At 49.0% G+C, this 26,097-nt stretch overlaps 1 protein-coding gene across 1 annotated transcript in view; it reads right to left on the minus strand.

Annotated features, from left to right (window-relative positions):
• Window positions 1-8,041: 8,041 nt before the first annotated feature.
• Window positions 8,042-26,097, minus strand: part of SLIT1 (slit guidance ligand 1) — a 195,448-nt gene continuing 177,392 nt past the window's right edge. The window contains exons 29-37 of the mRNA XM_017880044.1: window positions 23,796-23,935; window positions 23,521-23,614; window positions 20,819-20,956; window positions 16,296-16,533; window positions 14,496-14,626; window positions 13,876-14,030; window positions 12,508-12,796; window positions 12,145-12,356; window positions 8,042-11,333 (exon numbers count right to left, since the gene is read on the minus strand). Of these exons, the coding sequence (XP_017735533.1) occupies window positions 11,095-11,333; window positions 12,145-12,356; window positions 12,508-12,796; window positions 13,876-14,030; window positions 14,496-14,626; window positions 16,296-16,533; window positions 20,819-20,956; window positions 23,521-23,614; window positions 23,796-23,935 (1,636 nt within the window). The 3' untranslated portion in view covers window positions 8,042-11,094. The remainder of the gene's footprint in view (window positions 11,334-12,144; window positions 12,357-12,507; window positions 12,797-13,875; window positions 14,031-14,495; window positions 14,627-16,295; window positions 16,534-20,818; window positions 20,957-23,520; window positions 23,615-23,795; window positions 23,936-26,097) is intronic.

Raw genomic sequence — 26,097 nt, forward strand, 5'->3', positions numbered from 1 at the left:
TTGAGACGGAGTCTCGCTCTGTTGCCCAGGCTGGAGTGCAGTGGCCAGATCTCAGCTCACTGCAAGCTCCGCCTCCCGTGTTTACGCCATTCTCCTGCCTCAGCCTCCCGAGTAGCTGGGACTACAGGCGCCCACCACCTCGCCCGGCTAGTTTTTTGTATTTTTTAGTAGAGACGGGGTTTCATGGTGTTAGCCAGGATGGTCTCAATTTCCTGACCTCGTGATCCGCCCGTCTCGGCTTCCCAAAGTGCTGGGATTACAGGCTTGAGCCACCACGCCCGGCCTAAAAGTGTAGTTTTTTAGAAGTATAGCCGTCTTCATTTTTATGACGCCCACTGCAGCCTTCATCTCCCAGGCTCAAAGCGATTTTCACACCTCAGCCTCCTGAGTAGCTGGGACTACAGGTGCATGCCACCACACCCAGCTAATTTTTTTTTTTTTTTTCCAGTTTTAGCAGAGATGAGGTCTCACTATGTTGCCCAGACTGGGAAGTCTTTTGAGGCAGCCTTCAATATAATTCATCCTTTGAAACCTCAGAACAGAGTCTTGTATTCTACAATGGATGGATTGGAAGACTTGAAGACCCAGCCTCTTTCCTTTATAGATAATCAGACTCGGGCAGAAACTCAGAGCTCTCAGGGCTTTGCTGTGCTGTGCCATGTCATGCCGTCCTGGAGCCCAGGGAACCACCCTGAGCACTTTGTGGAGTGTGTCCTTGCTCAGGCTTTTGCCTTGGGATTGAACCGAGGCTGGTCAGTTCCTTCCACTTACCTCCTCTCTGTCTGATCTTCCTTTTCCCAGAGCCTCAGTGCTTGATGCTCAGTGCTCAGGAGATGTCCTTTGCTCCATCGTTCAGAAGGGCAGTTGTGTGGTTATGCTGCCGGGTGAGCACAGACCCACGTCCTTTCTCCCCTAGCTGGGGCCATCCCACACGGGGTGCTCAGTATGCATGCCTCATGAAAGCGTAGACTGTCCATTTAAAAAAAATCAGGTACTCACGGTATTACAATATGCCAGGGGTTGGACAAATGGATTTTTTACCCTTTTTTAAAGGGTTATGTAAAAAAAAAAAAAAAAAGGCGACTATATGTGGCCCACATAACCTAAAATATTTACTTCCTGACTCTTGTATAAAAGCTCTACTGATTCTTGCAGTACTCATTAAAGATCAAATTGTATAGAGAGGCAGAACTTTTTTTTTTCTCATATAGTCCAACATTTTTTCATACAGTCCAGCAATTCTTTTAGATTTTAGAGTAGCTTGCCTGTGCATCTCAGTACACAGCTGCTGTTACAGATTATTCCTGAATAATGCTTTTGCATTAAGAAAAATTATACCCCTTTGCCAATTGTCTACTTGTTAATGAATTGTGGGCATGTGATCATATCTATTAGGGTACGTAGTTAAAACTAAAAATGCAGTCTTTAAAAGTACAGTCTTCATTTTTATGAATCAGAGTGAACTTGACTATGGTAGACATTCCATTAACAGCAGTTCAGCATAAACAAGTTACTCATGAACTTAAAGCCAAGAATAGTGCCTCTCCCTGAAAGTATGCGATGTGTTGGTTTTACCCCTAGAACACTTCATTTCTCTTTTGTATCATATACTTGAAGGTTTCTCACTCTTCAAGCTCTGGTCGTGATATGCGAACATAAATGCCTGGTGTTTGCCTGTTTGACTTTCGAGTGCAGACCACACATTCTCTTAAAAACACCAGCATGTCTGTGGCATCTTGTCAAGACACCGGCAGCTTTAGACAGAACAAGTTCAGGGCTCTCCAGTCCAACCCGAGTCACCTGCTGGTTCTGAGGAGCCATCCTTGGCACCTTGCCCTTCCTCCTCCTGCCTCTGCTTATGCCGCCAGCTTCCTTCCAGGAGGCATATTCTCTGGGACAGTCCCCCACTTCCCCAGTGCAGCCCTGAACACAAATTTGTCACATTAGAAGCATTTTTATCTTAAAACTCTGTTTTCCTCTAGTATTTAGTTGTTGAGTTTAAATGCTGTTCAACTTATCAACTTTTTTTTACCCCAGTTTTCTATGATCTGCACCTCATAGTTGTCTTGTAGCTAAAGCTGCAGTACTTGGGAGCTAATTTTTGGGAAAGAGACTATACAAACAAGATTTGCATAATTTTGTATATTTATACCACAGGTAGGGATTATTTTTAGAGCCACTATAGCTTAAGGTTATTGATTTCAGTAGTGTGGTTTCTGCATTCTAAATAGTTCTCGGAGACTGTGTTAGTGACTGGTTTCAAATACATATATATAATATTTATACACACCACTGTGGAATTTATTTCACTGTGTAAATAGTGATATTTTCCTGTTCAAATGCTTCTATAGAAAGTATTTATTTTAACAAGAAAATTAACTGTCAAAAGGGCTTTCCAAAAAGTGTTCTTTCTAGCCACCCATCCTCCCCAGCTACCATGCTCAACCATTGAGTCCCCAAACAACAGTGAAAGCAGAAAGGTGTGGCCTTGAAACCGTCACTGTATTTGGGCAGATGCAACAGAAGCGCATCTCCCCACTGTCACCCCATCCCACAACAAAGTGGGACTCCCATCGTGGGTATGGCTGTGCCAGCATGGCATCGGGCGTGTCCCACGCAGCCTACTTCTTGCATGCACAGTTGGTACATTCAGCTGTACACTTAACAGCCTGTACAGGAAAATGAGCCTTAGTTGTAGCCCCAAGGAAACCCAAACCCATGCCTGTGAGATACGGAGAAACCACTGGTTGCCTAGAGAAAGCATTAAGGTGTATTTCTAGTTCCTCTCTCATGTTGGTGAAAGACACTATTCACACTCTCGTTAATCATGGGAGATAAGCATGTTATCTTCTGCACCTTGACTATGCTCGTGAGCACCTGGCTCTTCTCTTCTTCCTCCTCCCCTCCCTGTCTCAGTGTGCATCTGTGCAGATGTGGGCCAGCCCCCTTGTAACCAGTGGTTACAGAATGATACCATCTGTTCTAAGATGTGGTCAGCTTTACTTCTCAGGAGTCCTGTCCTACAATTCAGAGCACCCCTGGATGGGATGGAACCAGTGCTTTATGATCATGTTCCTCTTCCCTGTGCCCTGTCCTTGGGCACCTCCATGTAAGTCATGATCCTCATTGTGCAGGGCTGGCTGGACTGAGAATTGCAACTCCAGGACAGCAGGGAGCTTTGGGACTAGGCACGCAGGGGTTTTGTCATCCATTTGAACCATAATTTGCATATTTTCTTACGGCCTCCCTTTGTCTTTTCTAAATGAATGAGGCAGACACTTGAACAGTAATGCTGGAGAATGTTTTTTTTTAAGAGACTTTGTAAGCAAATCTGATTTTAAGATGAAATGTGAATGAGAAACTAGGTGCCAGGGAATTTAGCACTGAACTAGACAGTCAGAACTTTTTTAACTTTGCAGGAAGAAATAAATTTTGCTGTCGTCTAAATGTTCACAAGAAGTAATGTTGTAAATAGTTTTCTAAAAATATTTATTACCTGTGCTGTATACAAATTCATGTTTTGAGTGATGTTGGTTTGCATCGTAGTATTATAGAATATATTTTGAGCAGTGGACTTCCTTTCATAACACAGTTCACACATGGAGAAAGAACAAAAACCAGCAGGTTGAGAGCGTTTGGGGCGTTTGATCTGTAATGTTACATCAAATCTAAGCTTTAACTGCCCCTCTTTCATCTGGTTATATTTTATATATAATATATATACTATATATATATATTATATATATATTATATATACATAACACACACACACACACACACACACACACACACACAGGGGTATGATAAACTGGTCAGTGGTCAGTACCCAGATCTGCAGAGCAGATTTCCAGGTGTTCTTTCTGATGTGTTGCCCATAAGCAATAAGATCCTAGGTAATAACATTTATTCCGGGGCCCACATTGGCCCTTGTCTCAGAGGATAGGGTGGGGGTAGAACAGCTCTTGCTAAGACCTCTTGCCTTTGCCAGAGAGGTTGCTGTACTTGAATTTTTGCTTCTGTTTGTCTGCACGCTCCTTCATGTCATGGAACTCTAGCAATGGATGAGAAATCTGCCAGCACCAGACACATCAAAACTGGGCATGTAGATTGAAAAATTTGCAATTTTTCATGAATTTATAGGGTTTCCAGAATCTAGTTGAGGCAAAGCTCATTTGGCTATAGAGTAAATGTAAGACTTGTTACAATAGAAATTTAAGTGGCCAGTTCAATGTCCTTTGGCTATATTTGACCTACCGTTAAAAGCTAGCCCATTTCATATAAGCATCTTCTGTGCCTGGGCTTGAAATGTCTAAAGCTGCCTTCGTGTCTGGGATTACACCATGTAGGTCAGTATAAAGAGGGCAGTCACTCCTCCATTTTTCCCAGCGTGTCCGGTTCAGCAGATTTCTAAAGCTGTTAAGCAGCCTCTCTTTTTGACCGTCCTAAACTTTGTGAAAATAAATACCCCACACCCAGACAACCATTAATAGAAGTAATGTAGTTTTTTAGGCTTTTGGAATATGTCTTCTCTTTTGTATTTATGATGGTGTTTGGAATTTTTCACTAGTGTTTTTTTAGATTGAAGTGGGTGCATTAGGATAAAACTTTCCCTTGCTGATCCTGAAGGCAAGCAAGAGGAAAGAAATTGACCTGTATTGTATCATTAGGGAGGTGACTACTTCTTGTGGTGGTAGGGGTGGGGGGAATGGGGCATTGTAGGTTATGTGGGGGTACAATAGAATTCTGGCCTGAGGCTCCCCAAGTCTTATTACCTTGTATGAAAAATCCCCTTATTAGCCTCATTTAATCTCAATAGAAGCCTGCTGTTTACCCTCAGGGAACAAGTAGTTTTCAAAATTGAGCTCCTCCAAGGTCATTGGCCAATACTGTATGCAAGCATTGGTCATCTTTGTAAACTCATGGCATTATTTCCCCGTATGCATATTATAATACTAAGAAATTCATCCCCAACCTGTATGAAAAGCACAGCCCAGGGCCCTAATTGAGGCTAGCGTGAATGCCTTTGAGGGGCCAGGGGGCCATAGGAGGCCCATGCAATTTAACTGAAGCTCAGGTGCCACGTTGGATTTTTATTCTTATTAGGCCGCAACCCTTCTGAATGAGTTTAGGGCAGGGGCTGCTGATCCGGCTGTGGATTCAGGGAGCTCTAAAATGAATCTCTACCGTTCCTTTAAAGGTCTTTCTGGTTCCTCCCAGTGTTGTCATTGCCGAGGTCGATCTCGTAGTTGTTCAGTTGTGCTCTTTTTGCTGTTTTGTGAGTCTTAGCCAGTGATCCAGCTGCCCAAGGACAGGGCCTCCAGAGGGCCTAGCACCGTCCTGGTACCAAGCGTGTGCTCCCGGCCTGTGTGACAGTGTCTTTCCAGAGCAGTGAAATGAGATATTCTGCAAGTGGCAACCCAGAAGATCAGTGTGTATCTCTTGGGCCTGGATTTCTACTATGTTAGTGAGTGTAGGAATATACTGTGTCTTTAATGGATGAAAATTCAATGTATGCTGTGAATTTGTTGGTTTGAAACATTGAAATTTTTCATTAGACAATGTTTACATACCTCACCTGAAGAACCTTTGAGAGTGTATATATAAAATTTAAAAATATATTAAGTTGCTTTAAAACAATATGTATAGCTATAAAAGTTGGAGTTATTTTAACTTTGAATATGTACCAAGTCTCTTAAATATTGAAATCTTGTAGACTTCTTGTGCTTCTGTGTTTTGCTTTCCTATCAGGCCATGTAGGAACCTGTGTTCTTGTTATTGGTAGAGGGGCCCTCACTGAAATCCAAGCTTGGAAGGATTTCCTGTGTTGTTTCAGATTCTCTTGTTTGGTTTTGAGGGATGGGGTGTGGAGCCAGAGGATGTGTGGGAGGGGTTTCTCTAACATTGACATCTATTCCATGAGCTTTTTCAAGGCGCTTATTTTATGGCAGCGTATTAAACTTCTTTGATATTCAAGTGTGTCTGTGTAGTCACTGAAGAGCGCATAGAATGCCTTGGAGCTGGTCATTCAACTTGCAGCGTAAGGCAAAATTGATGAGTTGCCAGAAGGAACCACAAAGCAACACTTCCACCAAGTGTCAGGACTTAGAGAAGCCTTGTTTGCTAATGTCAGTAATAAATCATTTTGTGAGTTCTGCCTAACTTCAGGGAAAAGAAAAGACAGTGGAGGAATCCTTGAGAGTCCCATGGCAGGGTTGGAAAGGTGCCAGCATTTCATCCTGAGGGACAGGGAGCAATGAAGGGCAAGTTCCTGACCTCAGGCTAGCCACTGGGAAGTGTACAGGCCACAGGCCAGGGCTACCCAGCTCTCAATGCCTTTGTTGGAGTATGGCAGAAAAAGTCCTTCCATTTGCTAGCCTCATGAGTTTTTTCATTGTATGCTTTCAACTCTGCTTGAAGTGGGTCAGCGTAAGGACCCACAAGAAGCTCATCTGACTGTGCCATCACTATGCAGAACCACCTCCAGCAAAAATAACCCCACAGCTGACTGCCAGGCCACCCCTCTGAATCTGAATTTGGAAGACTACCTCATTCCAGATTAGTTGTTTTCATTGTTAAGATAGACCTCTTTTCCTCCAGTAGTCATCCTGTAGTGGAATAACGAAAATACCCAAGAGGTGCAGACTGGCTGCTTTGGGGTGAGGGGACATCTCAAAAATTAACTCTGAGGGTTTTGGGTTTAGGGATGATAGAGGTGTCATCACCAATCTCAGAAAAACTTGGCAGCCCTAGTAATCAGGATGTTGCCTGTTGGAAGTCTGGGCACTGCTTTTTGGCCTCCATCCTCCCAACCAAGCCTGGCTGTGCCCATTCCCTTGGCTGGGGATTTCCTTTTAGCAGTGAAATTTGCCACTGATTTTTCTTTAACTCAGAAATAGCAAACTGGTGGCCTACAGATGTGTTTTCTTCAGCCTCGTGTTTAAAAAAATACTTTGAGCTTTTCTTTACATAAAGATTGAGAGTTCTGACTTCTCTTTTTAAAAAAAAATGAAAAAGATGAAGATTTGACAGAATTAACTCATGGTAAGAGTCAGCTGGCATGAGACTGGAAAAATGTGCCTTTCAGGACACCACAGCCCCTGATTGTCAGTTCCCATTTGACCACTGGTTCTTCACGGCAGGGGAATGGGTGTGTGTACCTGCTGCCTTATCAGATGTGGCGACGCAAACGACAGGCCAGGTGACTGACAGGTAACCGACTGGCCTTGCGAGACAGCAGCATCCAACCCCATTGGAAGCCATTTTCTCTCCTGCACACTGTTCATTACATTTCCTCCAAAAGCCCTAATTTTTTTGAAGGCACGGAAGTTATATCAACTGGCCACTTTCAAGATGACCCATGTGCTGTTAAGGTGTGGCTTGTATTACCATTGCCCTGGCCCGATTTTCCACGGAAATCTGTCCATGGTTGTGGCTCATGGTCCTGGCTCAGGCTTCCGTTTAGTGTCAGTGACCCTGCCCAGCCTGCCTGCCCAGGCCTGGCCTTACCCAGACATCCATCCTGAGTCCTATAAAATTATGCTTGCAGTGTTCTCATCTGAATGGTGACGGAGCCACTGCAGACGTATGTGTGCCTGCTTTCTCCACCAATTTCTAAGAGTCACTGCGCTAGGGACAGGAAAGTGAAACTCACAGGACATCTGAGAAGTCACACTATTGATTGCTCTGATGGCTCCGAAACCCTCAGAGCCAGATTAAAGATGGGTGTGGCCCTGTGCGCAAACTTACAGAATGTCCATGTCACAGCTATTCCTTGAAGGGAGATGAGGATGAGCAGCCTCCCCAGCTCGGCCGTGCACTGACAGACCCCAGGGGTCTGTGAGACCCCTCTCCCAGGGTGCCCTCCTTCTTCAGGAGGAATGGACTTCAGGAAGGGCAGGGAGTTCCAGGGACAGACGTCCTATGTGTGTAGCCCCTTGGAGCCACCCTGGATGATGACCCATATGTGATCTGCCCAGAAGCCCTAGGAGAGAATGCTAGCAGCACCGGGCCCGCTCTCGGTGGAGAAAAAGAGACCAACAAGGCAGAGTGAATCAATGTCATGTTCACATGGAAGACAACAGACAACATGGACATAGTCTAAAACAATACTTCCGGGGCAGGTGCGGCTCCCTCACGGGCCTGTTCTAAACCAGCCTCTAGGAGTCGATTCAAACAAGACTACAGAAACCCCCAACAAAACATGCTACGACCACATAGCATCTGAAAGGCAAAACAAGACGCTGGATGTTGACTTTAACATATAAAAATACTATAACAAAATGAAATACAAATATATATTAGAATCTGTAAGTATTCTGTATAAAGAGATACTTTTGCGGTTAGGCTACCAGCAGGCAAAGAGGAGACAAAGTCCAGCCTTTTCCACTTCCTGACACCTTCACCGGGAGCCCCGGCCCTGTTGCCAGTGGTGTTACAAGGCCACAGCTCCCTCGGGACGCACCCTGCTGTATCTCTTCATGTCTAAAATGCAGAGCGAACTAGGGGTCTTCACAAAGGGGGGCAAGATGTGGAGAGAGGACTTCTCAGAGGGGCGATTTCGCAGTAGCCGCCTTCCGGACTTTCAAGCGGAGTGTGAACAGGCAACGTGAGTGCTGACTCAACTCGCTGGTTGATGGCCAAGTTGGAGAAAAAGTTGGTCCTGGGGCACACAGCTCTCAGCTCACCTCATGGTGGATTCCAATCCTCAGACTGCACCGAGGTCAGCGCTGCTGTGCTAGGAGTCTGGACCATGTGGTGGGGCTGGTCAGGGGAGCCTTAAACTCACATGGTGCTCCCTGGGAACAAATACGCCAGCCGCTCACCTCCCAGCTCCATGGCGCCAGGTGAGGGGTGAGCGTCACCTGTCTACAGGTACCCTTTCCACCTCCTGCAGAATGAAGAGGCCGCCTGCCAGTCAGTGCCCTTCAAGCCTGGGAATTGACTTCTCCAGGGTGGTGGGGAATGGTGGTGGCCAGGGAAGCTATCTTTCTCAGGGTTGGTGAGTCCCAGAGCAGCTTTCTTCCAGGGAAGAGGCAAGATGGCTGCTCTTGAGCTTTTCTGCCCCATCCAGCCTGGTGCAGATGCTCTGCAGGGTCCCAACGTGGCCTGGAAACTCAAAGTAAGAGAGGGATGCCATGTGGTCCTGGGAGAAGCCCCATGAGGCCCAGGCTGCAGTCTACTTGTGGGTGGGGCCAGACATTGTGGCCTTGCTCAGAGCTCCAAGCAAGTAGATCCCAGCCCCCTGGTGAGGGGCAGATCCTGCCATGAGGACACCTCCCACGTTAGGCAGGGCAGGGCCCTCTTCCCATCACAGGGACCCCAGGACTCATAGTTGCTAGGTTGAGTCCCCGTGGCATGGGACATGCCAGGCACCCTCTACCCCAGCTCTAGCCTTCTAATCAGCATCAAGGGCTCCCCTCATTGCCCTGGGCGGGGGACATGGGCAGAGGACATGGACACAATGACACTCTGAGCCTCACCTGAACATACACCCAGCCATACCTCCTGGTCACAGGTGGAGGGAGCCAGGGCAGAGACATGCTCACCACCGCTGCCCACCAGAACTCCCCAGGGGTGTGCCCTCTTGGTGAGGCCTCTGGGGAAAGAGAGTACAACTTTGCCTCCCTTTAGCCAATTCACAATTTGGCCTCATAAACCATCTTTCTACGTTTTCACTGTGTATAGAAGAGAAGACGATGCAGTCAGGCAATCATGTATTCAGTGCCTCTTCCAACACTTGCTCCTTCATTGCCAGCAACCCTCTGGCCTGGGCCACTGTCTGTGGCTGGAGCCATCACTCAGCTCAACTCTTCCCAGGCATCCTGGTCATTCCTGCGATGCTCTGGGATGAGTTCACATCTGTCCATTAGGCCAGAACGCCCACAGTCCCCAGCCCTGGGTTAGGCACATATATACTTATTGATGTGATCAATGAAAATAGGTCTTCTAACTCCTCTGGCCTCCCAAGACCACAGTCGGGGAGTCTACACTATTCATTTAGTCATCCTGCCTCCGACCTCTGGCCATTTTACAGCTGAGGAACCCGAGGCCCAGGCAGGGAGAAGTTTGCCCCGAGTGATAGAGCCAGTGGGAACTTCCCAATGCCTGGGGCACTGTCCCTTCCACTGCTCCCTACTGGCCTGCAGTGTGAAGGACTCTGAACCAGCTGCTCCCTCGTCAAGCCCCTGGGCCAGACCCTCACACCCAATCCCTCTGCCAATAGGTCACCGACAGCTTGTGGCTGACTGGTGGCTGGGGAAGCCCAGGACCAATGCCCCTTCTGTGACCAGTGTCTAGAGGTGGATGATGTTTGTTTACCTAGAGCAAAGAACCCCCTGCCCTTTTTGGTGGGGTCTGCCACCCTAAGCAGCCCCTGTGGCTGTTTCCTCCACATAAGTCCTCCTTGAAGCTACAGTAGTCATCCTAGAACTTTAGGATTCAGCGGCCTGGTCCTAAGAACCACCTCCACCCACAGCCTCATTCCCAAGCAGTGGCTGCAGTCAATCCAGCGGGGAAGGGTCCGACCCTCCCTGGCCAGCAGGAGGCGGCATCCCCGCTCCACAGCCTGGCCTACCACCAGCAGATTCTGTAGCAGCAGAATGAACCAGGCTGGCTGCCCGGGGAGACTGAGAGTACTTCATGGTTGCCTGCAGAGGGGTAAGAGGCTTCTGGGGCCACGGACCCAGCTCCAAGCCAGCCTGGGCCACAGGCCAGAGGGAAGGGTTGGTTTGGAAAGCTGTCATTTTTCTTCTCCAGACTCAGGTAGCAGATAAGGAGGGGTGTCATCGTTCTGCACTTCTTGGCCTGACCTCACGCACACATTCATTCAACAAATACTTATTAAGCGCCTATTTGTGCAAGGCACTTCCGGAGAGGGCAGCCCGCAGCTCAGGCCTCGCCCACCCCCGCTGCCCCCAGCTATGACCCAATTTGCTTTTAAAAGGCTGCTCTGGCACCACCCCATCCAGGAGGGCCCAGCTGCCCAGGAGCCGTCCTGTGATGACCTGCACCCCAGCCCAGCTGCTGGCGACTGTCGCTGCTGCTGCAGCGGCTGGGCCCCCTTGCCCACCCTCACCCGCCTGTCCACGCCCAGCACTATGCGCAGAGGGCACAGCCACATTTGGTGGGCTTTTCCACCTCCTCGGCAAAAGAGGTCCCATCGCTGCACTCAAAGGTGAACTTCCTCCGCTTCAGCCGAAGGCCCTGGCAGCAGCCCTGGCCTGGGCACGAGCCCCGGCACTCCACCCATGACAGGGGGCGCGTGGTCTGGCAGATGGCATAGCCCCTCTGGACCTGGTGAAAGTCCCGGACAGGGTCCCCCCGGCACTCGGACTCTGGATGGGACAGACACCAAAAGAAAGCCTCAGGGCACGCCCATGGGTGAGCTGCTGCCTCCAGGGAGGCAGAAGGAAGAGGAGGAGTAGGGCAGCATCTGTGGGGTGGATCCTTTGGCTCTCAGACCCCATCTCTGTGCCCAGCATACTTCCGCCTCCCTCTGACATGCACAAGCTTCTTCCCAGGGCCTACAGTCTGGTCCTAGCGCCAGGGCCCTCCAGGACAGATTGAACTGCCGGAGGGAGGTGAGGTCCCCATTGCTAGAGGCGTGCAAGAGAGACTGGAGGCCCTGGAGGCAGTAACATTATGAAAAGGGTTCGTGCTGGGGAGGGGGTGGTCTAGGGGATCCTTAAGGTGCCTGAGTTCTGGGTTTCTCCAGCTTCTCCCTGCCCAGCCTTAACAGTCCGGATTCCAGCAGAAGCCATCTTGGTCAAGCAGGCCAGGGACGGCCTGGGAAGGAGTCCCCACCCCTCGGACTTCCTGCTGCCACTCCCAGGTCATGAGGTGATGGGGCCAAGGTACAGAGGTTGGGCCAGGAGCTGTTACCCTGGGTGGTCTCTTCTGCAAGGAGAGACCCCAGCCAGAAGAGGCGCATACCCTGGATAAGGGAGCTGCAGGGCAAACTGGGCCAAGAGAGACCGGGAGCAGTGCCCAGAGGGTGGAGGGACCCTGAAAGCCCCATAGCAGCCCATGGTACAGGGCTGGGGGAGGACAGAAGGGCTGCCGAGGTTGGGAGGAAGAAAGAGTCAAATTGCTAAAGCAATTTGTGGGGGACCCTGGGGAGTGCACGTCAGGAGGGGGGCCCCTGACCTTGCTCACACAGCTCGCCCGAAAAGCCGGGGTCACACACACAGTGTGCCCCCTTGGTGGCTGAGGCCTGGCAGTGGCCATGCAGGCACTGCAGGCCTCTACAGGGCTCTGCCAGGGCCCCGGCCTGGTTGCACAGGGCCCCCGAGTACCCATCCTGGCACTGGCAGCTGTAGGAAAGAGCGTCGAGGGGCACACATTGCCCATGGACACACCTGCAGGGGACAGAGAAAAGGCGCTGTGAGGACAAACCCAGCCAAGCCCCACCCGACGCAGCCTACCCAGCCCTGACTTCACAGGTCTTCTATTCTGTTCCCAAGATTGAAACAAAGGGAGCTGCATGCGACTGCAGGGCCCCAGGCTCACTTGTGGCCATGACAGGGGCCATCAGCAGGCTGGTCACAGTGCAGGCCCACCCAGCCGGCCTCACAGTGGCACATGGGCCCCGGGGTGGCGTTGGGCTGGCAGATGCCATGCAGGCAGTAAAGCTTGAGGCAGGGTTCACAGCCTGGCACCACGCCTGGCTTCATCTGAGTCTTGGTGAAGTCCTGCAGCTCGTTGTTGATGTACAGGTTTCGGATGCAGCCGTGGAAGCCAGTGCCATTGAGGATCTGCCACAGGCGGAAGGCAGCTGAGTTGACGTCCACGGGCATCCCTGGGGTAGGGGAGGGAGCATAGCTGGGCTGAGTCAGGCTCGGGCTATGCCGGGCACCCACCTCTGAGGTCTGGGCAGCTCCATGGCCTTCCCTCTTGCCTGCGGCCTCTGTCCTTCATCTCTGCAACCCTGATCCAAGGTCCTCTGCCACCTTGGAGGGCCCAGGCTCCCTTCCCAGAAGAAAGGGAAAAGCTGCTTCCTCTGTGATTGGAGCTGGGGTGTCAGGCCTGGTGGTGGCCAGCTGCCACGTGCGGCTCTGAGGTACCTGTTCCTAAAGTCTGGCTGCCCTCGCCAAGGCGCCTTCTCTGCCTGGGACACCAGCTTTTACCTCCCGGAGACCCCAGCCCTAGCAAAGGGGCGGGACCGAGACATCATGTGTGGTGCTGGGTCACTGCTTTTGTGGCTGTCCCTTCTCAGCAGCCCTCTGAAGTAGGGCTTGCTAAGCCCCATTTGACAGATGCTCATGACTGGCCTGAAGCTGCACAAGGAGTAAGCTGCGGAGCTGGGCTGAGGCCCAGGGCCATCCCTCACCTCTGCCCCAGCCTCAGCATGCCCCCCACAGGGTGTGGAGACGGCCCCGCTGCATCCAACAGCCTGCTTATCAAGACCGAGAAACGCTTGCAGGTGGTCGATAGGGTCATCTAGCCTGCAAAGCCTCTAAGGCCAGCTGAGGCAGTCCCTGGCTGATGCAGGGACTCCGTACCTGAGTCTTCTTGCAGTGGCTCTGAGCCTCTGAGGGCCCCAAGACTGGGAATGGACCCTAAGCCATTGAAAAGCCCCTTCTAGCCCAAAACCAAGAGGAAAGGTGCCCAATGTGTTGCAGACAGCCTGGACAGTCCCAGGACCTCCCCTAAGCCAGGCCTTGCACCCAACCCAAGTATCCATCCTTCTTGGTCAGTCTCAGCCAGGCAGAGAGCAGCTGGGCCTCCAGGCAGCGAGGCCAGTCCACCTGCAGCTTGACCACCACCAGGACCATCTTCCCACTTGGCATTTCCCACAGTGCAGTCCCTAGGCACCAGCTCTCCTGGCTGGCCTCAGGCCAGACAGCAAAAGAGGCCCCACCAGGGCCAGGTCCTCACCTCCCACATAGAGTGGCGCCTCGCTGTTGAGCGTGTAATGTTTGCCAAAGTTGTCCATGGTCATGGGGCTCCCACCATCAATGGAGAGATTCACCATCTGGTCAAAGGCAACCAGCTCAACAGTGTGGAACTGCCCGTCGTTGATCGTCTCAGCACTGGAAGAAGAGGGGGTTCCCCATCCCAGGGAGTGGGTGTCAGTCTGGACCATCCCTGCCTGGGCACTTCCCCAGAAACACCACAGATTCTCCCCAGGAGACCAAATCTCTAAGGAAAAGGACTGTGGGGGCTCAATGGCCTATACCCTGATCCCTCTTATTCCCCTTCTTGGACTCCCTGGGGAAGGCTGAGAGGTTTGAGGCAGGGGTCTCAAACTTATGAGTCTCCCCCTCCCCATTAAGGAGCCTCCTCTAAGGTGGTGGTGGGTTGGGGAAGGACAGGGCCACTGCATAGGCCTCAGAGACCTCAGACCCAACCTTGGGCTAAACCAGATGGTTCAAGTGTCCTTCAAACTCAGTCCACGTTTCTAGAGGTCTCGATAACCACCTGCTTTTGGCCCAGGAGACCTCGCCCTGGCAGTCCCGTACCCCTGAGGGCAGCTGGGGGGCATGAGGAAGCCCTACCTGTAGATGGCAGAGCTGGGGTAGCTGCCTGGGTCGTAGCTGACACGCACATGGCCCTGGTACAGCTCAACTGCAATGTGGTCGTTGTCCCCGTTGTACAGAAGGATCCCATTGTCCTCTGCTGTGGAGACCTGATGGGCAGTGGCACTTTCTCTCCCACCCCACCCCATGCAGCAGCAGCACAGGCTAGCAGGTGGGGCAGAGAGGGCACCCAAGATTGGAAGAGAGATGTTCTGTGCAGAGCTCTCTTCCCCCACCTGGCCAGCCTCCCCAAGGCCATTCCTCCAGGGGGCGCCAATAGGGGCTGCAGCCTCTGGTTCAAGCCCCATCCACTGCCAGCCTAGCCAGGTCTGGGCAGGGGAAGGTGACGGGCCACTGAGGCCTGGAAACTCTGTGCCGGGAAAGCAGCCAGGAGACCTCAGGACAATCTTCCCAGAGAGGGAAATTAGACTGGGACCCCTGTCTGGAGGGTGTGGGTAGCCCTGTCCTGTGGGCCTTGGGGAGCTAGCTGCTAAGAGGGGGGGAACTACAGAGAGGACAAGTTCAGGAAGGCTCTCTGACAGCCAGAGTCAACCAAGCCTAGTGGAAGGAGCCACTCAGAAGGTAGTGTCTGTCGCTGGAACCGTGCAAGCAAAAGTGAGATCTTTGCCTCAGGAGGGAGATCCCTCTAAGATGCTGTAGGAGCCATGATCATTTTTCCCTGTCTTGTCCTCCTCCCTCCATTTCTTCTGGTAAAGACACTGAGCCCTCTGGTCTGTGGAGCTGGGCACATGACCCAGGCTGTCTAGTCATACTGTCCCATCTCCTTGGACTCAGCGGCTGGTTCAGAGATGGGCATGTGACTAACGCCAGGCCAATCAGAGATCTTCCTTGAGCTGACCGAATTAGAGCTGGCAAGGAAGAGCCTTTGTAAATCACTGTCTGGTAAAAGATGAGGATAAACCAAGGACGTGCCCGAGGCAATGGCTGGTTAGGGTTTTGGTGAATTTTATTTTTGGCGGTTAGGCTAGCTGTTGTCTTGCCATGTAGACTATGTAAGTGGATAGGATGTTGGAGATGTGACGTAGGGGAAGAGAGCAGAATGCGCATGTTTGAGAGGCTGAAGAGTTCTGAGAAAAAAGGAGAAGAGGACAAAAGAGAGGGAAGAAAGATGTGGCATTTGTGACAGGGAATGGAATTCGAGGGAAAGAGAAAGATGACTAAAGGAGAGTTTAACGTTCTTTATCATGTGCTGTGCAATATAAGCCACTCTCCTCTCCATCCCCCAAAAATATTTAGCAAAATATTGATATATTTCATCAATGCTGTTGAAGTGGGACTTGCTTTATTTTCCCCTCAATAGGAAGATGTTCTGAGATGGAACTGAAGGCATGAAAAGGACAATTTAAGGGACCCTAGGGACATACAGTTAAAGGTATAAGCCCAAAGTTAATTCTGGCCACGTTCCAGCCACACGTAGAAAGCCTGTCTGCAGCACTGGAGGCAGACACTGAGGAGCAGCCTCCTCAAGAAATGGGACAAGAAATGGTGGGAGGGGATGATGGCAAGTCTGGTTTTCTGGATTCAGTTACCCATGAGACCACGTCCACCCCTGCCCTGGTTTTGTGACACTATAACCTTTCTAATTGTGCTTAAATTAGTTCAAGCCGAGATTTTGATACCCATATACAAAAGGTTTTGATTACACAGAGTCCTTCCAGTTCCCCAGGCACCATGCAGGGATGCATCTTGATGCTCTGGCCTAAGCCAGGGTCCCCTGCTCCCTGACTCCCCTCTGTGACCAAGCCCCGTGGCACGCACCTGCAATGTGATGTTGGCCCGTGGCCAGTTTTGCAGGTCAGTGAACTGCAGGTAAGTGTCCCGATCCACAAAGTTGACACTGAGCAACTTCTCACACTCAGGGCCACCGAAGCCTGGGAGGCACTGGCACACGGGCCTGTTGCCCTGGTCCACACAGTTGGCCCCATTCTGGCACTCAGTCCCCTCACAGGGGCTCTTGGGGGTAGGCAGATGGGGAGGGATCTCACAGAGCTGTCCACTGAGAGAAAAGGACACAAGTCAGAGAGGGCCAAGGAGGAAGGGGGTATCTTCCTCTCCCATAGTCCTGGAGAGAAATACACTAAACATCTTGAGAAAATGGATTCTTAAAGTGACAGAAGATGCTCTAATAAACACTTTTCATGAGAGAGCTGAGAGCCAGAAGGATACCAGGATACAAGTATGGCCCCTGGTCCAGCAGCATCAACATTACCTGGACACTTGATAGAAATGGGAAACCCACTGAATCTGCTTTTTAACAAGATCCAAGGTGATTACTGACAATGTCAATAACTCTGCAAGCCAGATTTTACTATATACATTTTACAGAAAAGAAAACTGAGATTTAAGACACAAGCATAAAGAGGGAAGAGTCAAGTTACTAAAATAAGAAATAAAAGAAGGGACATTACTACCAACCTTATAGAAATACAATGAATTATAAAGGAATATTATGAACAATGATGTACCAATAAACTAGATAACATAGATGAAATGCACAAATTCCTAGAAATATGCAAACTACCAAAACTGAACCAAGAAAAAAATAGAAAATATGAATAGACCTATAACTAGTAAAGAAATTGAATTAGTAATCAGAAAATTCCCAGGCCCAGATGGTTTAACTGGTGAATTCTACCAACCATTTAAAAACAATAAATACCAATTCTTCACAAACTTGTCCAAAACATAAAAAATGAAGGAACATTTTCTAACTCATTCTATGAGACCAGCATTACCCCAATACCAAAAACAAAGACATCACAACAAAAGATATCACAAAAAACTACAGACCAATATCTATTATAAATATTGTCACCAAAATCCTCAACAAATTACTAGGAAATCAAGTACAGCATAAAAAGGATTGTATACAATGACCAAGTGAGATTTACGCCAGAAATGCAAGGCTGGTTTGACCTCTGAAATTCAATTAATGGAATACATGACATTGATAGATGAAAAAGCAAAAAAAAAAAAAAAAAAAAAAAGGTTCATCTCAATAGATGCAGAAAATGCATTTGACAAACTTCAACATTCCTTCATGACAAAAACACTCCACAGACTAGGAATAGAAGTGAACTGCATCAACCTGATAAAGGGCATCTACAAAAAACACACAACTGACATCAAACTTAATAATGAGAGACTGAATTTTTTCCTCCTAAGATTAGGAACAACACAAGGATATTTGCTCTCACAATTTCTATTCAATATTTTACTGGAGGTTCTAGCCATGGCAGTTAGGAAAAAGGGAAAGGAAAAAAAAAGGAATGAAGGAAGAAGGGAGGAAGAGGGAGGGAAGGAGGGAAGGAGAGAGGGAAGGCAGGAAGGCAGGAAGGAAGGCAGGCAGGAAGGAAGGAAGGAGAAATAAAATGCATCCAGATGACATGATCTTGTATAAGAAACTCCTACAGATTCCATTAAAATGCTATTAGAATTAATGAAATAATTCAGCAAGATTGTAGAATACCAGATTAATGCACAAAAATCAAACAAAAAATGAAATTAAGAAAACAATTCCTTTATAATACATCAAACAGAATAAAATACTTAAGAACAAAATTTTTAAGTGCAAAACATATACTTTGAAAACTATAAAATGTTGAAAGAAATTAAAGAAGATCTAAATAAATGGAAAGGCATTCATGTTCATGGATCAGTATGCTTAATATTGTTAAAATGGCAATACTGGGCCAGGCATGGTGGCTCACACCTGTAATCCCAGCACTTTGGGAGGCCAAGATGGGTGGATCACCTGAGGTCAGGAGTCCAAGATCAGCCTGGCTAACATGGTGAAAACCAGTTTCTACTAAAAATACAAAAAATAAGCCAGGCGTGGTGGCACATGCCTATAATCCCAGCTACTCTGGAGGCTGAGGCAGAATTGGCTTGAACCTGGAGCATGATTGGTTGCAGTGAGGCCAAGATTGGTGCCATTGCACTCCAGCTTGGGGAACAAGAGGCAAGAACCTGTCTCAAAAAAAAAAAAAAAACAAAAAAGAGAAAAACAGGAACACATAGCTAAATTGATCCTTACAGATTCAAATAGAACCTAATCAAGAGCGCGCGAAGTTGATTTCTTTCAGAATCAACCATGCTGATCCTTAAAAGTTCATATCAGAAATTCAAGGGACCAGGAATTAGACCAAAACAAGCTTTAAAAAGAAAAACCAACTGGAGACTGGACACTTCCCAATTTCAAAATATATTCAAAAACTACAGTAATCAAGAATAGTGTGGTCTGGCTTCAGGACAGTCATCAGATTAATGCGAATAGAACGTTGGGATCCGAGAAATATCCCTTACATTTAAAAGGCTAGTTGATTTTGACAAGAGTGCCATGATCATTCAATTGGAAAGAATTATCGGCCGGGCGCCGGGGCTCAAGCCTGTAATCCCAGCACTATTGGAGGCCGAGCGGTGGGATCACGAGGTCAGGAGTTTTGAGACATCCTGGCTAACACGGTGAAACCCGTCTTCTACTGAAAAATACAAAAAGCTAGCGGGCGAGGTGGGCTGGCGCCTGTAAGTCCCAGCTACTGGGGAGTGAGGCAGTGAGAATGGCGTGAACCCGGGGGCGGTGTGTTTGCATTGAGCTGAGATCCGGCCCGCACTCCCAGCCCGGGCGACAGAGCAAGACTCCGTCTCAAAAAAAAAAAAAAAAAAAAAAAAAAAAAGAATTATCTTTTCAACAAATAGTGCTAGTACAACTGTATATCTGCATGCAAAAGAATGAAGTGGGGACCTCTACTTCACACCAAAGATAAAAATTAACTCAAAATGGATCAATGACCTAAATATAAGAGCTAAAACTGTAAAACTCTTAGAAGACAACATAGGTATAAATCTTCATAACCTTGGATTAGGCAACGGTTTTTTAGGATACCCACAACACAAGCAACAAAATAAAAAATAAACTAGATGTACCCAAATTATTACACTAGATGTACCCAAATTAAACACTTTTGTGCATTATCAAGAAAAGACAACCAACAAAATGGGAGAAAATACTTGTCAACATATATCTGATAAGGGGCTTGTCTAGAATATATAAAAGCCTTTACAACTCAATAACAAAAGACAAATACCTCAATTTAAAATGAGCAAAGAACTTGAATAGAATTTTTTTTCCAAAGAAGATATTTTAAATGGCTAATAAGCACATGAAAAGATGCTCAACATCATTGGCCACTGAGGAAATGCAAATCAAAACCACAATGAGCTACCACTTCACACCTTCATATACTGGTGGTGGGAATGGTGCAACCATTAGGAAAAACAGTTTGGTAGTTCCTCAAACAGTTAAACATACAGTTAACATATGACTCAGAAAATCCACTCTTAGGCATATATCCCCGATAATTAAAAACGTATGTCTACATAAAAACCTGTACACAAATGTTGATAAGATCAGCCTTCATTATAGCCAAAAAGTGGCAACAATCTAAAAGCCTATCAACTGATGAGTGGGTAAACAAAATGTGGTTATGTCCATACAATGGAACATTGTTTAGCCATAAGAAGGAATGAAGTGCTGACACATGCTACCACACAGATGAACCTCAAAACATGATGCTGAGTGAAAGCAGCCAGTCACAAAGGACAACAGATTGTACGATTCGACTTACAGGAAATCCCCAGAACAGGCAGATATATAGACACAAATATTAGGAGATTAGTAGTTGCCTGGAGCTGGGTAGAAGAGGGGCTGGTGTGACAGATAAGGGGTATGGGGTTTTTCTGGGGAAAATGAAAATGTTCAAAATCGATTGTGGTGATGGATGTACAACTCTGGGAATAAACTAAAAGTCATGGAATTTTACATGTAACTGAGTAAACTGTATGCTACATGAATTATATCTCAATAAAGCTATTTTTTAACAAATGAGTGAGCAGAGCATGGGACATGGGTGGCCGGAGAGAGGGTGGGCCCTCCAACCTCCCAGGGGAGCCCAGTGGGCTGGTAGATAACCTTTGTGGCAGGACATGTCTTCAGAGGCTCAGCTAGGCAGATAAGTGACAGCACACTGCCCTGTCATCTGCACCCACCTCTCACCCCCTGCACCAAACAGGTTAGGGGTCCTCTGCCTAGCCCCTGGGCAGTTACATGACTTTCCCAAGGCTGCACAGCTGGTGACTGGCAGAGCCATGGTTAAAACCCCAGCATCCAACTCCCAGGCTCTGACCCATACCCCTTTCCTTCGCCATGGCTGGAGGCTCCTGCCAGCCCAGGGGCTGGCAGCCACAAGGAGTCACTCCTAGTGTGTCCAGGGGCTGCTCACCTGTAACCCTCAGCACAGAGGCAGGAGTAGCTGTTGACTTCATCCATACACTGGGCCCCATTCTGGCAGCGGTGGTCCCTGCAGTCATCCTGGTTCTCGCTGCAGTTGTCACCTGCGTAACCTGGCAAGCACTCACACCTGGTGTGGGGGGGACATGGGTAGTTGGGGGGTCAGCTACACAGAGCCTGGGAGGCCAGGGGAGTGCACCAGGGCTCCCCACACACAGTCTGTACATGTGAGGGAGAACATCAAGTTCCACTGAGGGAGGCTGTGGGGATCTCCAGGAGGTCACACAGAGCTCTGGATCTAAAAGGGCCCCAGCCCATCCTGGGAGCCTTTCCTAGTAGGAGAAGAGAGCTCATGTGGACTTGAGGTAGAGGCCTGGGGCTGAAAGAGTAGACCCCAGTGGCAGGGGGAGATGGAGTCTTGTCACAGAGGACCCACCCTCACCAGCAACAGCACTTCCAAGGCCAAGTGTCAGCCCCTTCCCGACCTCTCCAGCGGCTCAGCTGTACCCTCCCTGTTCTCCCAGGACCCGCTACCACGTGGCTGAGTTCCACAGACTCCCCCACTCCTCTTTCCCCAGCCTCCCAGTCCTCAGCAGGGCTAGTGCCCCCTGCTCAGTGGGTGCCTTGACCTCAGGTCAGCCCCCAGCTTCCCAGCTCCCACCATGCCTCAGTGCTGGCCCAAAATACTCCCTTTGGGCTACTGTCTGCCTATCAAATAAATAAAGGACACTCCTTTCTAGTAATGGCCTTGCTCTCTGTCCTACAGGACTCCTGATCCCCCGACACCAAACTCACCTCACCAAGCACTTCCCTGCCTTCACACCCGTGGATTCCAGAATACTGTCTCCTTTCTCCCAGCATGGTCCAGCCAGCTCACCTCCTCCAGGAAGCCTCCAGAGAGCGCTCCAGCCCTCACTGAGCAGTCCCCTTGTCTGATCTCCTTCTAAACTCCTAACTCTGAAGCTCAATCACACAACCTGGCAGATGGGTGCTCTTGCCTGGGTTTTTTACTCATTTCCTTGTCCAGTGTTTTTCAGGCTATAAGAAATACTTTCAAGCCCAGTACATGTACACACACACACACACACACACTCAAAACCAGATTCATACAATACTAATTATCCTTATTATATAAGATGGCATGTTGCTCTCTGATACTTTGTTTTATCTTTTAATGTTAATCTTGACATTAATATTAAACAGGGGCTGGGGCTCCCTTTATATCCAATTGATCACAACCCACTAATGAGTCTGGAGTTACAGTCTGAAAAATGTTATCGTAGCTAAGCCACCACTTACTCGTTCATTCATTTAATGACTATATATTGGATATATGTCTTGGGTTGCTGGTAATGCCAGGCACAGTTGAGCATGTCAGTTCTATCTTTCCACCAGGACAGGCAGTTAAGAGAACACGCACTCAACACTCCACTGTGTGCCACAGCCCCGGGTCCAGAGCTAAGCACAATGCTTACCCTTTGTGATTGAGGGACTGTGCTAGCAGCTCCAGGCTGGACAACGTACAGTCCTGCCTTATCCTACCCTCCAAGGAGGGCGCATGCTGCCCAATCTACCACTGCTGATTGGTCTGCCTGCCAAGCCCCACCCCTGGGAGCCCCCGCAGGAGTACAGTGTCCGTCCACCATTTGGATGGAGGCTCTTGTGGGCCCATTGACCGTGGAACCAGGCCTCAACAATCCTGGACTCTTGCTTCCTGTCGTGGGCCTCAGGCTGCTCCAGTTAGACAGGGGGCTCCTGGGGGACTCCATCCGAGCCCCTGGGCTTGGGTCCCTCAGCCACAAGCCCCAGGAAACTCTGGCCTGACCACCCCTTGCTGGCCTGACTGGTGGAATGCGGAGGTCCCAGAAATGAGACTATGTTTGCAAAACTGCAGTGGGAAGCATTATTTTAAAAATGTGTGACCTTTATAAAGCAGTCTTCAAGTAACAAACATTTTCACATATGCCGATAACAACCATGATGAAAATACAGACCAACAACTTTTACCCAAACCTCCTGGGACAGACAGGTTTTGGAATTCAACACTTTTTAGATTTTGGTAAGGTCAGACAATGCATATGACACAACCTACTGGTAGGAGCTGAGGCAGCCTCATAATCAGACTTACCCACATTTCTGCCACAAAATCTACACATGTTCACATTACACGGGATGAATAACAACAAAAAGCAATCTCATACCAGTGCAGGGCAGCTTTTGTTACCAAATACATCCAGGTCAGATAAGATTTGGCCATGAGATGGGATGCTTTCCTGAACTTTGTGGATTTTGTAATTGGGGATAAGAAATGGTGGATCTGGAATAATAGCCTGGAGCACTTAACAGATGCCAGACCTGGAGCTAAGTGCTTTCCATGCATTTTCTCATCTTACCCTTGCAACCATCCCAGGAGGAAGCTACTGTTGCGCCCAGTTGACAGATGAGAAAACAAGCTCAGAGCAGGCAAGTGACACATTCAGGGTCAGGCTGCAAACCCAGGTCTCTGTGGCCACAAAGCTGGGCACATCACCCCTCTACCCCAACCCCGCATGGATTCTCAGGAACCCTGTAGAGCTGAGACCAAACTCATTGGACAAATGAGGAAATGAGGGTGAGGTGCGGAGCCCAGACTGGAATCCAGTCTGACTCAGGGGCCCGAGCTCCTCCCTGGCCCTGGAAAGGGGCAACACTGACCTGGGCCCGTCCGGGGTGCCCACACACTGGGCCTCGTGTTGACACGGGTTCAGATCTGGAGAGCACAAGTCCACCAGCTGTTCACAGGCCCTTCCTGGGGAAAGAATGAGCAAGGGGCAGGAAAGAAGCTGCTCTCCTGTGCTCTGTTGGGTGGCCAGACCCACAGGAATCCTCCTGCAGACACTGAGGCAGGGACCCCCTTCCACTCCTGGGCATGGGGGCTCAGGGCTGTCTCTGTCCCCACCTCCCCAGACACTGCTCCCTGGTGCACTTACCCTCATACTGCAGGGGGCACTGGCAGGTGTAGTTGCCTACGCCGTCCACACAGACACCCCCATTGGCACAGGCGTGATCCACACAGTCATCCGTGTTCACCCCACAGGTTGGTCCTTCAAAGCCGGTGGGACAGGAGCACCTGTGCGGGGAATGGGAGGATGGAGAGACAGCCCTCCTGGAACACTGGTGGAAGCCTGTGGCTACTGGTCAATATCACCATTCCACAGAGTTAGGGTCCCTACTCCGGGTCAGGCCCTTGCCAGGTGCTGGGTAGGGTTAGAGGTGACCAAGACTGACCCTGCCCTCATGGGATTCACTCACAGTCTAGTGGGGAGGCTAGAGGAGATGGGTGGTGAGAGGAGAGGTAGTGAGGACTAGGATGGTGTAAGCACTGAAGCCAAGGAGGTGGCACAGAGGGGCAGGAGACACCTGGCTCCTCCTTGGCACAGAGTGATAAGGGCAGGCTTTCTGGAGGAGGTGATGAATTAACCAAGGACCCTGACAAGGGAGAGCAGGAAGGGGAGGAAGGTGACTGGGGCAGCGGTGTTTGTAAAAGCCTGGAGTGGCCAGGCGCGGTGGCTCATGCCTGTAATCCCGGCACTCTGGGAGGCCAAAGCAGGTGGACCACCTGAGGTCAGAAGTTGGAGACCAGCCTGGCCAACACGGTGAAACTCTGTCTCTACTAAATTACCAAAATTAGCTGGACATGGTGGCATGTGCCTGTAATCCCAGCTACTTAGGAGGCTGAGGCAGGGGAATTGCTTGAACCTGTGAGGCGGAGGTTACAGTGAGCCAAGATCATGCCACTGTACTCCAGCCTGGGAGACAGAGCAAGACTCTGTTTCAAAAAAAAAAAAAAAAAAAGCCTGGAGTGGAAGGGAACCCCACAGCCAGTCTTCTACAGGGGCCCTGCCCATCCACACAGTCCAATACTTCAGGAGCACAGACTTCAGGCATGGTGAGCAAAGGGCTGCAGTGAGCAGGAGCCTGGTCATGAGGGTCCCTGGGGATCAGTGACCTTCAAACCAGGATACACCTTCCCCTGGGGCAGCCAAGGTTTCCAAGGGGTGTGCGAATCAGAGAGAGGTCCAAGAAATTAATTTCCAGATCTTCAAATATCTGCACGGGCTCCTCCCTAAATTGACCCAGCCCAGAACTCTAAAAAGGTGGCATCTGTCCCAGCCCCAGCCCTTACAGACTGGGGGGTGATGGGACAAGCCCTACAGGTAGAAAGGTGGGCATGCTTCCAGGCACCAAATAAAGGGGCAGTTAGGAATCCTGATGTTTAGAAAGTGAATGAATACATGCAATCTAAGTCAAGAGGTTTCCAGTTCTGTGCACTGGAAGTAATTGAAGGAAGGCCTCATGGAACTGTCAGCTGATAGAACATTAAAAATAATCTTGATGGCAGGTCACTGTGGAGATGTGGCTTATAAACCGGGAGGGCTTTCAAAGAATTGAGTGACATGGCTATAATAAAACTCCTAATCTCACCAGTTTATTTACATGAACAAACTTTCCCAGCATTTATATCTATAAAAACAAAACGAAACAGGAAAAGATCAACCGCTGTGTCCTCTCTCATTCTGCAACATTCACCCATATACCAGCTGAGAGAAGAACAGAACAAAAAAGCACCCCATCCATCTCATTAAGAGAGATACATTCTAATAAAATTTTCCTTCTACGTGTAATAATCTGCAACCCAGTTCCATAATACAGTTATGTTGTTTCAAATTACGTAGGGATAACTCACAGCAAAAGAAACTTTAAATCAGAAGCTTATAGTGATAAGAAATAAGAAAAAAACCTTAAGTTTTACCTTACACATACCCATGTTGGGGACAGAGATGTATGGCAGAGTACTCAAGAAAAGACTCTAGCATAAAAACATATTCGGTTAGAAAAAAAAGACAGGAGGGTAAGGAGCAAAATAAAATACTAGTTAGAGGAGAAAAAAGAACAAGGTAAAATGTTCAACTGTTAAAGAAGAACTTGTGTCATTTTAAAATGGTGTCCAATTGGCCAGGTGTGGTGGCTCATGCCTGTAATCCCAGCACTTTGGGAGGCCAAGGTGGGAGGATCTCTTGAGGTCAGGAGTTCGAGACCAGCCTGGCCAACATGGTGAAACCCCATCTCTACTAAAAATACAAAAATTAGCTGGGTGTGGTGGTGCATGCCTGTAGTCCCAGCTACTTGGGAGGCTGAGGCAGGAGAATTACTTGAACCCAGGAGGCGGAGGTTGCAGTGAGTCGAGATCTTGCCACTGCACTCCAGCCTGGTGACAGAGCGAGACTGTCT

The sequence above is a fragment of the Rhinopithecus bieti genome, unplaced genomic scaffold (genome assembly GCF_001698545.2).
Source record: "Rhinopithecus bieti isolate Rb0 unplaced genomic scaffold, ASM169854v2 scaffold_425, whole genome shotgun sequence".
NCBI classification, from domain to species: domain Eukaryota; kingdom Metazoa; phylum Chordata; class Mammalia; order Primates; family Cercopithecidae; genus Rhinopithecus; species Rhinopithecus bieti.